Source organism: Galeopterus variegatus, unplaced genomic scaffold, assembly GCF_000696425.1.
Source record: "Galeopterus variegatus unplaced genomic scaffold, G_variegatus-3.0.2 Scaffold3654, whole genome shotgun sequence".
NCBI classification, from domain to species: Eukaryota; Metazoa; Chordata; class Mammalia; order Dermoptera; family Cynocephalidae; genus Galeopterus; species Galeopterus variegatus.
This window is the reverse complement of record NW_007729765.1, coordinates 96,495-110,814: the sequence shown is the minus strand read 5'-3', so window position 1 is coordinate 110,814 and position 14,320 is coordinate 96,495. Positions and strand designations below refer to the sequence as shown.

Below are 14,320 nucleotides of genomic sequence, written 5' to 3'. Positions count from 1 at the left end.
AAAAAAAAAAAAAAAAAAAAAAAAAAAATCATGAAGCATCATTAGCCATTAGGGAAATGTAAATTAAAACCACAGTGAGATACCCACGACATACCTATTAGAATGTCTAAAATTTAATAAACGAAACAAACCATAAACTGACAATACAAGTTCTGGGGAAGACACAGAACAACTATAACTCTCATATGTTGCTGTTTGGAATACAAAATAATAGCGTTATTCTGGGAAAAAGTCTAGAAGTTACTTACCAAGTTAAACATACATTTATCATATAACCCAGAAGTCCCACTGTTAGGTATTTACCCAAGAGAAATAGACTTAACATTTACACGAAAACCCGTACGTAAATACTTAGTGGCTTTATCCATTGGAACATGGATCAGTGTCCTCTGAAAGCTGGATTAGGACTGAGTCAGTAAGCATCGTAAGAAATGGAGTCCCTGTCTGGATCTGCAAAGACTACTTGCCCCAGCCCTGACCATTTTATATTGATTGATTAAATTGAACAAGCCACCAAAGCTCAGTGAAGCTCCACTGTACCACACTGCAAGCTGATGGAACCCTGGTCTGAACTAATTAAGCTCCCTAAACAAACTTTCCATGGCTGAAGATCGTCAGTTTTACTGCAGGTGAGCCGATCATAAGGGTTGGGGTAAGACCATAGGTTTTCTGTTTAATTTCTTCTGGACTTTTATACCACTAGAAAACAAGGATATAATCCTTGCTACTGGCCAGGTTTTTGAGACTTTGTAGCCAATGTGGCAACTCTGTTCTCCCACATGACTCATAATTATGGAAAAATACTAATTGCAAAACTTGGCTGGCTTGTTAGCTCAGTTAGAGTGCAGTGTTGTAACACCAAGGTCAAGGCTTTGCATCCCCTTACTGGCCAGCTGCAAAAAAAAAAAAATCCAATTGCAAAACCTAAATTGAAAAAATAATGGTGATGTTCTTTTACAGATCTTATCAATATTTATATGAACAAAATTTGACTTGGTTTCTGTTTCAGATCACAAAAATGGACAACACTTTATAATACCTCAAATGGCAGACAGGTAAGGCCATAGATGTACCAATCAATTTTATCTGTCACTAGTATTTCCTTGGTTGTATAGTATGTAAGTGTATTATATTTTGTGTTTAACAAAGCCCATACATTTTTCTCTTTTATGGCTATACAATTTGGAAATAAGACGGCTGTAAGTAAACCACCATATAAAACTTAAGCTTGAAAGAGCACAAGTAACAAGTTTACTGATAAAAAATTGTTACTGTTTTAGCCAGTTGTGATAGTATATTGTGTCTCTAGATTATATTCACAGAATATTTCTGTATTATAAGAGATTATAGTCTTTGCCTATTTACAGGGGTTGGCAAACTTTTTTTGTCAAGGGCCAGATAGTAAATATTTTAGGTTTTATGGACCATACAGCCTCTGTCCAACTACCTAGCTCTGCTGTTGTAGACAAAAGCAATCATGGACACTATGTAAGTGAATGGGCATGTCTGTTCCAATAAAATTTTATTTCTGGACACTGAAATTTGAATTTTCTGTATTTTCACATTTTTAAATATTATTTCCTCCCCCAACCATTTACAAATGTAAAAACCATCCTTAGCTCAGGGTTTGAACAAAAAAAGCCCAGAATTTGCCAACCCCTGGTCCATAAGATAAGATGAGTTCATTGCTGCAGGAATGAACCTTAAGCCCTTATTTAGCCAGTTACCTTTGCACAAATACTGTCAAGAGTTTATGAAATGATTAACTGTTGTTCCAGATGTAATCTTGCCGTTCCGGTTTTTCTCATCTTCCCTTTTCATATTCTACTATTGTGCTTTTTTAAAAAGGCTTCAAAAATTGTGACTTCTCACATAAGGGTCTGGAGATTAACCTGGCAATAGCTTTTTGTTGTTTAGTTAGGTAATTTTTTAAATATTTACCATGTTATATGATTATGGTATCTTTAGAAGTAGTTACTTTCGCAAAATTGTTCTGTTCTAAGTTTCCTCACTTATGCTATTGGGCTATAGAATGCTTGGCTCTGACAGCTTCTACGAGCTCCAATTAATAATTTCATCCCTTGGGTATCTTAGTCTACAGATCTCACAAACATGGTTTTATTTATTTGCTTATTAGTTTTGTACATTTTCTTAGCAGCCTGGATTTGTCTGAATTGGCAAAAGCTGCTAAGAAGAAACTTCAATCTGTGAGTATCTCTCTTTACTGGTGAACTCCAGTGTGGGAATCAATGTATCCTGCCCATACCTATTCTCAGTCCAAGTTACCTATTGCATCAGATGATTTTATTTCATACTTTTAGATGTTGTTAAATTAGAAGACCATTAAGTGTGTAGCAATGAAAATCGAAAGCACTGTTAAGTTTAGTATATCCAGTTCCTTAGCTCTGCCTCAAATAATTCCATTTTCTTCTGTCATGTTAAAAGTGAAAACTGTGCCTTTGACATTAGGAAGTTGTTTCTTCTCATGAGAGTTTCCTGGTTTCTCTACGTGTGGCTAAGTGGGGCATGCTTCCTTGGGATTACTTTCTATAGCCATGTAAAGTGCTCGAGAATGATAAAAGCTGGTACTGGAATGGTGGTGAGTCCCGTTCGAGATCCAGGCACAGTTGTATTCTCTTGCTCATGCCATGCCATTCATCAGAACTTTGTAAATTTATGCCTTTAAAAGCTGGTGGTCCTGGCCCATGTGTACTCAGAGTTTCCCCCGCTCAGTGGGTCACAACCCCACTTGAATCTGTGTATTTCTTTCCAGCCTGCCCACCTCAGCCTTTTCAGGGCCCTGGGAAACCTCCTTCTCTGGGAACAATTTCTCTGTATAGTCCACTCGAGTGAAGCCTCACCAGGGCACTTCACAGCCATTTTAACCACCAGATGAGTTCTCATTGGTCACTGGATCGGAACCAAGATTCTTAACTTCTTTTCATAACCTTTAAGGGCATGATTCAACTCTCACCTTTCAGAGCTTGCCCTGTTTCCCCTCTGGTTCCGAGTGTGTGTGTATGTGTGTGTTTCTTTATGGATTAACACTCTCTGAGGCTGTGAGCTGCCACGTTCATGTCTCCCAGGAACTCTTTTGCTTGCAGTGTTTGCCCTTCCCAGCTTCTATACCTTTTATCATTCAAGGAGCTGAAATCTGACCACCTTTTCCATGTAGGTAGTAGCTGTCCCAAAGCCTAGTTCTAAAATTGCAACTTCCCTAATTTATAACTTTCTCCTCATCCCCCTTTTCACAGAAGACTCTTTACTAGAACTTCATATAATATTAAGTATTAAATATTACATATAATGAATTTATCCTTACTAGTATATAACTGTATTATGAAATAAATGTGTTTTATGCAAAATGTTTGGTGTCTGTGTTCTCTATCTACGGTTTTGTGTGTCTGTGTGTTTTATTACCTTTCTTAAATTAAGGAGGTTGTATAGTAAGATGATAAGCTTTGGAGTCAGATAGCACTAAATGTGTGATTTCTCTTTAATTACTCAATATGTAAGCAAATTTTTATTATAAATAATTCAAACCTAGATAAAACTCAGGTTGCCTTTTACTTTTCTACATTTGCTAGGCTGGAAGCTGCATGAAGGCTGAGGTTTTGTCTGTACTATCTGTAGCATGTGGCAGGCATTAAATAAATATCTGGAACAAATTTTAGCACAGTTCTCAGAATCTGGTACTCTGAGTCCAACTAGTCAGATACACACTGGTCGGCTCTGCCAAGCTCCTTAGCTTCCCTGTGCCTCTGTGTCCTCCTCTAGGAAAGGGAGATGATGCTCCAGTAGGGGCTGCAAATGTGAGCTGCTCAGGAAGGTTGAGTTGGCATAAGGACTGGCTGCCCCCACCCTGTGGTCTGTTCCTCACATGGCTCTTATCAGTTCCAGCAGTGTCCTCCTCTAGGAAAGGGAGATGATGCTCCAGTAGGGGCTGCAAATGTGAGCTGCTCAGGAAGGTTGAGTTGCCATAAGGACTGGCTGCCCCCACCCTGTGGTCTGTTCCTCACATGGCTCTTATCAGTTCCAGCTCGGTGTGTCCTCCAGTATCTTCCTCTTCTTCTTCTGTCCTTTCTTCCCTCTCTCCTTGCCTCCCTGCCTGCCTGCCTGCCTGGCTGCCTGCCTCCCTCCCTCATCTCTCCCTCCCTCCCTCATCTCTCCCTCCTGCCCTCCCTCCCTCCTTCCGTAATGAAAAGCTGAGAGAAATACAACAAAGACTAACATATTCCTTTAATTAGTAAATGTTAACATTTTAAGACACTTAAACTTGGATCTCAGATTCATCACTTACTAGCTTTGTGACTTTAGGCAAGCTACTAACTTCTATGCCTCAATTTCCTTGTCTGTAAAATGGGACAATACTAGTTCCTCTCCTCATATAAGTATTGTAAGTATTAAATAGGATGCTGTTAACACAGTGCCTGGGATATAAGCCCTCAATTAGGGTGGGCTGTTGTAGTTGTTATTAATAAGAACATTAGCTTGTAATCCCTTAGAGGAAGAAACTGGATATTTATGAAGCAAGTTCAAGCTACCAATCTTTTATTATCTTATTTGGCACAGGCTCTCAGGGCTTATTTTATTTTACTTTTATATATGTATTTTTTGGTGGCTGGCTGGTACAGGAATCGAACCCTGGACCTTGATGTTATGAGCACAGTGCTCTAACCAACTGAACTAACCGGCCAGTCCCACTGGGTTTATTTTTAATTATAATTGTAATGTGATCACACTAGAGAAAATTTGGAAAATAAAGAAGGGGAATCATTCTCAGTCATTATACTCTTAATGGATTCAAAAACTCAATGTTTTGGTATACTTCTTTCAGTTTTGATTTCATATGCAAATCTTTTTTAACTGAAAATCATAATTATAGAATTTTATATCCTGCTTTTTTTTTACCTAACATTGTATTGTACCCATTTTAATGTGTTCCTATGAGATCTCTATAGCCAGCATTTTAAATTGCTGCATAAAATACCTTCTTGTCAGTTTGTGAGTGGGTATTTCCTGAGCTTCTCCTAAGTGTGAGGTTGTTCGTGGATGTAAGGAGCACACCTGGGAACATAGCAAGTTCAGCATCTCCTCTCACAGAGCAGGGAAGCAGTCAGTTAAAAAGTCACAACTGCAAGTGTCAGGGTGAGTTTCATGAGCCGAAAAGTGCAGAGAGAGCTGGAGCCACCCTGGCTGGGGCTTAACCTTGTCTGGGTGGGAAGATGTTGATTGTCCTCCCCATAGGCACTTCATTCTGTGTGTGATTGTTCTGTGAGTGACACCATGCAGTGTACTGATTAGTCAGGCCGTGCTTTGTTAGGGAAGCTCAGTTCTGGGGATGGAAGGACTGTTACAGATGAAGAAAGCAAAGAAACCTAACCGAGGTCTGCGTCATGTTTTTGTGCAAGGGGACATTTTGTCCTCTCAAAACAGCATGTTTTTGTTTATTTATCCTACCAAGGGTTTAGGATCCCTTACATTTGGGGAACTAGCAAACGCTCTCATGAGCAGAAGGGCAATATCACAAGAGAAGTAAAGACCTGGAACCCGCTTTTGAGATGATGCACTTTAGATACCTCTGACCTCCTTAATAGCAGTGAGCAACCCTGTCAGTATGTCATAAAGTAGTGAGGCTGCTGTGGGAGGCAGATACTTTTAAAGGATCTGTATGATTTTGAAGATGTATTGTTTGTTTAACAGTGGGTATTTACTAAGCACTGACTTTGGATAAGACATTGGAGATAAAAGGTGAATAAGTCACAGTCCCTTCTCGTCCTCCTGGTGTTAATTGTTGTCCCTTGTGTTCCTGATATTTTTTACTTTCAGCTAAGTAATCATTTGTTTGAAGAACTTGCCATGGATGTGTACGATGAAGTTGACAGGCGAGAGACTGATGCAGGTGACTTAACATGTGGCTTTATCTAATAAGCTTCTGTTATCAGTGGGCAGTGACAAGCTGCCAGCCTCAGTGTTTTACTTGCCCAATTTCTACTGTCCTGATAATGTGTGTGTCAACATTTACCTTTGCGTATGTTGGCTTCAGAGTGTGCTTCCCCAAATCTCCCTAGTAACACGTGAGCCATGCCTCCCAGAGGAGCAGTGGCACATCAGGTGTGATGAGATTCTGTCTCTGGCTCTTTCTTTTGGCTAGTCTGGCTTGCCACGCAAAACCACAGCACCCTGGTAACCGAGACAACCGTCGTCCCCTTTCTTCCGGTCAATCCTGAGTACTCATCAACACGAAACCAGGCAAGTGTCTCAGTTTGAAAAGTATCTAGTAGTAGTATTGGGGGAATGGCTAATGTCATGGTATTTCATTTTGCCAGCACAGGTATTTTAAATTTTTTGATCAATTTAAATTTAGTATCCTTTATACACATATATACAACTCACAAAATAAAATTGATGTAAATAGATGAGTAGGAAAGAATATAAAACAATTCACAGAAGAAATATAAATGGCTTACAAATGTGAAGAAATGTTTAACCTTATTAGTAGTGAAAGAAAACAACCTAAAGGCATTAGGGAAGGTTTCATCAATCAAATTAATAAAATATATAATAAAGGATACTCTGATCTGATAAGGATCTAGCAAGATGGGCTTTCTCAGGCCATAGGGAAGATTTTAAATTGCTGTAGACCTCAGAAAAGCAATTTGTTGGCCAGTTTCAGAAGCCTAAAAATTAAGTAGGTCCTTTTACATGGGAGTTCCTCTTTTGGGAATATCGTCTAATAAAATAAAAATAGATTTGCACACAATGATTTTCATCTAAGCACTGTACATAATAATAGAGCATTAAAAACAGCCTAAGCATCCATCAAGAGGAGAAAAGCTGAGTAAATTAGGAAGTTTTAGTTTTTATGATTAATGGCTATATGTAAAGGTAGAGCCCCCACATCTAGACTATACATTGTCTTGAAATTTAACAATTTCCCTCCAATTGTATTCCTATTTACTGCATCTACTTCAAAACTGAATTAACAATAGAAGAAAAACATTAAGTAGAACCATTTTATTTTTGCTCATAAAAATAAATATTCATTGTGAGAACTGGTTACAAAGTTCTCTTATATAAATGGTTTTAAACTGTTCACATGGAAAATGTTAATGTTTGATTCAGTAAGTTCTTTACAGAAGTCTATCAATAATCTGACTAGTTTTGTGTGACTATGTATATATTTTTACATTGGAGAATATTTCTAATTATTTTCTCACCCTCAGGGCAGACAGAAGTTAGCTCGGTTCAATGCCCATGAGTTTGCCACGCTGGTAATAGACATTCTCAGTGATGCCAAGAGGAGACAGCAAGGCAGTCCTCTCTCTAGTTCAAAAGGTAACTGCTCAAACCTCTAAGTGTTTGCCTTTTTGTCCTTCTAAACTTGACACAAGTGTTAAATGTAATGTTATAAATTAATGAAAGTGTTTGTCAGCTTAAAGTCCTGTAAGTTTTATCGGTAGCATATTATCACCAAAGGTTTACCTGTTAGAGCCCTGGTGAATTAACAATATTTCAAAGTTATTTACTGTTATTCAAATTTATCTTGTATATGATTACTTTCTTTTGGGTCACTTACTTTCCCTATAAAATTGTATCCTGAAATTAACCCAAAAGTCTGACTTAGATTTGTTAAAGGACATAAGAAAGTAAACTCTCTTGATTGAGATTGCATCTCACCTGCCTGCTATTGCTTGTCTACGAAACTGAGTCCTGAATAATTAAAATTTGTTGCTGTAAACTTCAGTGAGAATTATTGTGATTTGTTAGAAAAAGAAAGCATTAAGCATCTGTTTTCAAGGTGCCCTGTAGCTCAGGATCTTATCTCCATTATGCTAAGGAATGTACTTCCTCTCCAGCCCCTACTGTATCTTTATTGGGTTTTTTTTTTCTAATTATAGAAATTACACTTTTTAAATTGTAAGACGTTTAAACAAAAGAAATATGTACCATAAAAACTAAGTTTTCAGTCAGTATCACATTCCCCAAAGACAGTAATCATTAACTGACAACAATTCGTTCTTTCTTTTTGCCTGTTCGAGAATTTGATTTTATTGATTCAACCAGGAATAAAGAAGTTCTGAGAAGGTTTATTAAATTCTGATGAAGATGCAGTGACAAAAATCTTTGCATAAATTTGAAGTCTCAAAATGTGCCTAGTCTGATTTCAGAGTTCCATTTCTAGGTCTTTATGGAATGGAAATAATCAGAGATATTATACATCGCTTATGCATAAAACAGCAGAAACATTAGAAACAACTAAATAATAATAGAACAATTAGTTGCATATTTGAATGGTACGCAGACATCTTTTTTTGGTCAGAGGATATGTAATGATATGAGATAAAGTAATACATTTTTAAGATTTAGTATAATACCAGTTTTGTAAACAAAACATATTTATATATACATATGTACAAGTGAGTACAGTTGACCCTTGAACAACTCAGTGGTTAGGGGTACTGACCCCCTAGGCAGTTGAAAATCTGAGTACACTTTTGACTCCCCAAAAACTTAACTACTACTTTCATTACTTAAGTAGTAGCCTACTGTTAGGAAAACTAGTTAACTGTTAAGCATTCATGACATACCTAACCAACAATTTTTCAATATATTTATTGAAAAAAATCCATGTGTTGTTCAAGGTTTAACTGTATACCAGATGTAAGTATAGATATATTGATTGATTGATTGATTGATTCTCATCTGACGATTCCATATTTGCAAATTCACCTGCTTGGTAAACTTTACTTGTAACCCCAAAGTCAGTATTAAGCACTTTTGAGGTCATTGTCAGACATGCAGAATGGTAAAAAATTCGAGTCACCCAAAGCACACATTACTGGCTGAGACTGAACAGGGCAACTCCCTGCCTTCTTATTACAGCTATACTATAAACAAGTGTCCTTTTCATGGTCTATTTAGTGCCACATTGTTTTTCGCATTTTTGTGCTTTTTTTTTTTGGTGATTTCACTGTTTAAAAATGGCCCCCAAGCATGGAGCTAAAGTGCTTTCTAGTGTTCCTAAGTGCAAGAAGGCTGTGATCTGCCTTACAGAGAAAAATGTGTGTTAGATAAGCATCATTCAGGCATGATTTATAGTGCTGTTGGATGTGAGTTCAATGTTAATTAATCAACAATGTGTTAAACAAGGTGTCTCTAAACAGAAACACACATAAAACAAGGTCATAAATATGTTGACTAGAGGCTCTCAGGAAACTAACCTGTCTGTATTTTCCCTAGGAGCAATGGTTTGGTATTGGCTAATTCATTCTTTACAGCAACACAACTACCAAGAATAACAAGAATTGACTGTGTATATACAAGGGTACTTGAGAAAGTTTGTGGAAAAATAGAATTAAGAGATAATACAAATCTTTCTGTGAAATCTTTGAAGGAGAAAAAAGACTAGAAAGAAATAGATCAGTATAACAATGGCTATAAGTGATTACTCTATCTTCCTTGTTCATTAGTTTCCAAATTTTCTATATGGAATCTGTATTCTGCCACTAGATTTTATGCTTTTAAATATTTTAAAAATTAAAATAGAACCTAGTCCTTTTAAGTAGCCATAATTCATCACCCGGATATTATCCATCAAGATATCTGGAAAACAATATGAGAAATCAGAGGTTAGCTTGAGTTGGCTAAAAGAAATTGGAGAGACTTGGGTAGTTTGTGAAATCTTTTATTCAAAATGTGTGAGATCCTATGGAACCATCCCTGCTCTCCTATGGATGGAAGAGATGCTTTTAATAACATACACATGTGTGTCCATTGGATTCATTCTCCTCTTTGCTCTCTCACTGGGGTTCAGGTAACTGAATGCCAGCATTCCAATTCTTTGATCACCTAATTTCTAGTCTCCGGTTTAACAGTTTGCTTTCTCTTTTGACATGATATTACCTTATAAACAAGTTGCAGGTATAATGGAATTACGGTTCATCTTACATTAATTGCAGCTTTATTTTCATCATCTGGAGCTACACTCTATAGAAACTTGGGAACCTGTCTCCTTAATCCATCTTAATCCTCCTTAATCCTAAACCATCTCCTTAATTTGCCCATATTTGGTAGGTAGATCAGAGGAATGCTTGACTTTCTCTGTGCAGCTGTCCATCTTGTTGATACCTTTTTTTGTTATCCCTATATTGGTGTGACTATAACATTGCTATTTCTGTCATTTTCTTTCAGTCTTTAAATAGCTAAACCAAAAAATCCTCCCAGTAGTGTTCTGGAAAAAAAAAATGTTTTAAGCCTTAAGTAAAGTTGTTTGCTTCTATTGATAGACAATGTGGAGCTTTTACTGAAAACAATCAACAACCAGCACAGTACTGAGAATCAGGACAATGACCAGCCAGACTATGACAGTGTGGCGTCAGATGAAGACACAGATTTGGAAACCAATGTGAGCAAGGCCAACCGGCAGAAGGTGAGAGAGCACACACTTCACACAGAGGGCGAATGCATTTCTTTTAAAAATCTCTGTCCTGCAAAATTGCCTTCTTTATCAGTCACTTGACGGCTAGACCTATGAAAGGTGCTGCGAAGGCAGAGTTGCGTTCACTACTAGCTCGGGCCAAGCAAGGGTGGAACAAGGTAAATGGTTTTAAAATGGGAGTCCTTTGTCCCTGAGTCAGTTGCTGAATCACAGCCCTCCTGCAGTCGTGACTTTATACAACTTGTAAGGAGTGACTGGTGTGTTCTACTCATGCAACAAATGTTTACTGTGTGACTTCTGTGAATGATACTCTCTGAAACGAGGCCTAGTCCCTTTCCTGTGAGGATGTCACTGCCTACAAGGAAAGAAAACTGCAGTACAAGGTACAAAGTGATATATGTCATACAAGACACAAACAGAAGCTGAGGGGGTGAGAAGAGAGAGAACTTTTGGCTGAGGAGTGTGAGAGGAGGCTCTGTAAATGGGATGGCCTTACAATATGCTTTAAAGGACGCATGGGATTTGGGCATGTCGGGGTGGTGGGGAAGAGTGGTGGAGGCAGAGAGAAAGTGAAACCAGGGCACGTGGGGGAAAAGCTGGTCATGTCTAGGAACTGCCTGCAAGGGTAGCACTCAAAGCTGCAGCAGGAGATTGTGGAGCCAGATGGAAGAGCCTGGCCTCATGGGCAGCGGAGCCCAAGAAGCTGTGGGCAGGGCAGGAGGGCGAAAGTCAGGGCCACATTTGGGGGAGACTGTTCCAGTGGGTCAGGGAGTGGAGGGAGGGAACTTAGTTAGGGTACTCTTGAAGAGGTCCAAACAGGACCCACTGCTGAATCCCCAGGACCAGCCTGTGGAGGGGCTCAGCAAACATTCGAGAATGGATGAACAGTTAGTTAGGGTACTCTTGAAGAGGTCCAAACAGGACCCATGCTGAATCCCCAGGACCAGCCTGTGGAGGGGCTCAGCAAACATTCGAGAATGGATGAACAGGAAGTACAATGGAAAAGTCTTGGCAATAAGTGGGAGATTTGAAGTGGGGACACAGACTTAGAGAAGATGTGTGTAGAGTTTTCCTGCTCACATGACTGTGAGAATGACGACGCCCTTGGCAGATGCAGGGGACACCCCTGCCCAGGCTCTCCAGAAGCCATCCAGTTCAGTCAGTAAAGCCAAGGTCACTGCAGGTCCCACTGTGACCAGATCCTCTCTTGACTAAGTGTGCCCCCACCTTACCCCACCACCTTGCATATCTGCTCCTACTAGCTGAGCTTGGCCACTGGCTGGAATGTTCTCCCTCTAGATCCTATCTGACTGATTCTCTCTCCTCCTTAGGCCCTTGCTCACATCTTACCTACTCAAAGGCTTACCCAGCTCCCTCATTAACATGCAGCCCACCTTCACCCCTCCTTCAGCTCCTCAGCCCCCTACTCTGCTCCATTGTATCTTTTTCTACAGCACTAATCACCTTCTATCACACTATATACTTATTTTTATTTTTTCCCTCTCTTATGCTGCTGGGATGTAAACACCATGGAAGCAGGAATCTTTGTCTTTTTTCTTTTCTGATACATCCCAAACACCAAGAACACTGCCTAATCCTCAATAAAAATGTTGAATGAATTAATGAAAGAATGAATAAAAAAGAAAAATGAGTGAGCAAGAGAAAGGCATACAAGACAAGACAAACATCTTTAGACAATCATTTTCAGTGCAGATTTGTAGTCCCACTATCTGTTCCATTAGAAAATACTGACTTAAAATTTTTTTAAATATCACAGTGACCCCACTTTTATGTTTTAGTTTTACATTACTCTCAGAAGCCTTGATTTGGTTTGATTAACTTTACAATCCAGCTGGCATGGTCAGAATTTGAAATTCTTTAGCTGTTAGTCTTTAATGTTATCATCATCTCAGATTGTGAACATTTTCCCCAATTTATTTTTAGAGTCTAGATTCAGATTTATCAGATGGACCAGTCACTGTACAGGAATTTATGGAGGTCAAAAACGCTCTAGTGGCTTCTGAGGCCAAGATACAACAGCTAATGAAGGTGAATAACAACTTGAGTGACGAGCTGAGAATTATGCAGAAAAAGGTAACATGTTGATAAATGCCAGGATGGTTGACTCTTTCATCCCATAGTGTAAGGAAGAATCCCAGGCACCATGCTTGTGGCCAGAGGGAAGAAAAACAATATTGTAACAGACCTAGAAATCTTTGGGCCACAAAAAAGAAAGAAAGAAATCTTTGGGCCAGGCTATCTTTTTGGAAGCAGAATGTGTTTGGATATTTGAATTGTAATAACTTTGATTAGAAATATATCCTGGGAAGAAAAACAATATTGTAACAGACCTAGAAATCTTTGGGCCACAAAAAAGAAAGAAAGAAATCTTTGGGCCAGGCTATCCTTTTGGAAGCAGAATGTGTTTGGATATTTGAATTGTAATAACTTTGATTAGAAATATATCCTGAGTAAGGTCCCTAAGTAGGAGAAACCTAACAGACTATTAAGTATTTGTGTCAGTTATAGTAACTTTTACACTATTTTGAGCTTCCTGGGAACCTGGTTGCCACTCCGTGGATGTGATTCTTCCCTATTGCTAGTTCTAAAGAATAATCACACCATGAAAACCAAGCAGTCTAAAGCCCCGGACAGGTGTTAAGTGTTTCTCAGCATTCAAACCCCACCCCTCCCTGTGCAAAGGGGGCTTTCCTGCTCACTCGTCCTCTGAGTTGTTAACAGTCCCCACCCCACTCCCCCAGCCCTGGCAGCCCTATCCCACATCCCCGCTTTATTTTTCACCAGCACTGACCACTTATTTGTGGTGTCTCAGAGCAGGACCTGCCACAGAGTAGGTTCTCAGTAAAGAAGAGAAAACATTTCATTTGTACTAGCAAGAACTGCATGCTAGTAAGAAACAGTCCCATTTGTTCAGCACTTTCTCATTCCTTACCTTTTGAGAGAATCAGAACTGTATGAATATATTAATTCCTAAAGGAGAGTGGCTAATAGTAGCAAGGAATACACTGAAGAGGGGTATAGTGCATGTAATTCTTTATGAGAAGGCTAAGAAAAGGAAGTTGAGAAATTCCAAATTTCACCCAAGACTTTGTGGGTGTTGCTCCCATCATTCCTCTTCAAAAATGAGATTTTGTATGCCTCCCTTAAACAAAACAAAGTATATGAGAGTACTTCAAAAAGTTTGTGGAGTGCTGGCCAGTTAGCTCACTCAGTAGAGCGTGGTGCCGATAGCACCAAGGTCATGGGTTCAGATCCCCATACCAGCCAGCCACCAAAAAAAAAAAAAAAAAAAAGTTTGTGGAAAAAAGAAATTAAAAGATAATATGAATCCTTCTGTGAACTTTTGAAGACCCTGTGTATAACCTGTATCTTAATACTGTCAGTTGAGGAGTAATCTTTCAGACTGAGTTTCAAGGCCCTGAGACTTCATTTGTGGCTGGGTCCTTCTCAGTGCTGCTTCCTAAAGGAAGGCCAAAGAACTAAAAACGGGGCCCATGCTCCTCCACTTACTAGGGAAGTAAACTGCTGTGCACGTTCGCCTGGGGTTTGGTCTAGGATTCTTTTGGTGTTAAGTTCTAGATCATTTATTGAGACCTTTTGAAATAAATGGCTCCAATACCTATAATAGAAGGGGACAAAAATGCCTGATGATCAGTCAGCCTTTAATAGACACTTGTTCAGTGCCTGCTGGTCCTGTCTAGGACTGGTGTGTAGCCGTGAACAAAATGGACCATAACATATAAGACCTACACTTCCTCTGCCTTTTCTGAAATATATTTTGTTTAATGGATTATAATATGTCCCGTTGATCAGAGTAATAATTTTGTTGAGGTGACTTGTTCTGATACATGCTGACTT

The 14,320-nt window shown here is 38.9% G+C and overlaps 1 protein-coding gene across 7 annotated transcripts in view; it reads left to right on the top strand.

Moving 5' to 3' along the window:
- The window catches only part of GIT2 (G protein-coupled receptor kinase interacting ArfGAP 2), a 50,064-nt gene that overhangs the window by 17,672 nt on the left and 18,072 nt on the right, over positions 1–14,320 (top strand). Inside the window, exons 8-15 of one of the 7 annotated variants that reach the window (XM_008585642.1) lie at positions 1,010–1,055; positions 1,194–1,199; positions 2,159–2,207; positions 5,830–5,902; positions 6,155–6,252; positions 7,227–7,338; positions 10,290–10,432; positions 12,386–12,535. In XM_008585642.1, coding sequence (XP_008583864.1) covers positions 1,010–1,055; positions 1,194–1,199; positions 2,159–2,207; positions 5,830–5,902; positions 6,155–6,252; positions 7,227–7,338; positions 10,290–10,432; positions 12,386–12,535 — 677 coding nt within the window. Of the gene's footprint in view, positions 1–1,009; positions 1,056–1,193; positions 1,200–2,155; positions 2,208–5,829; positions 5,903–6,154; positions 6,253–7,226; positions 7,339–10,289; positions 10,433–12,385; positions 12,536–14,320 lie in introns of all 7 variants that reach the window. The other 6 variants (XM_008585641.1, XM_008585643.1, XM_008585645.1 and 3 more) reach the window with 6 other exon arrangements.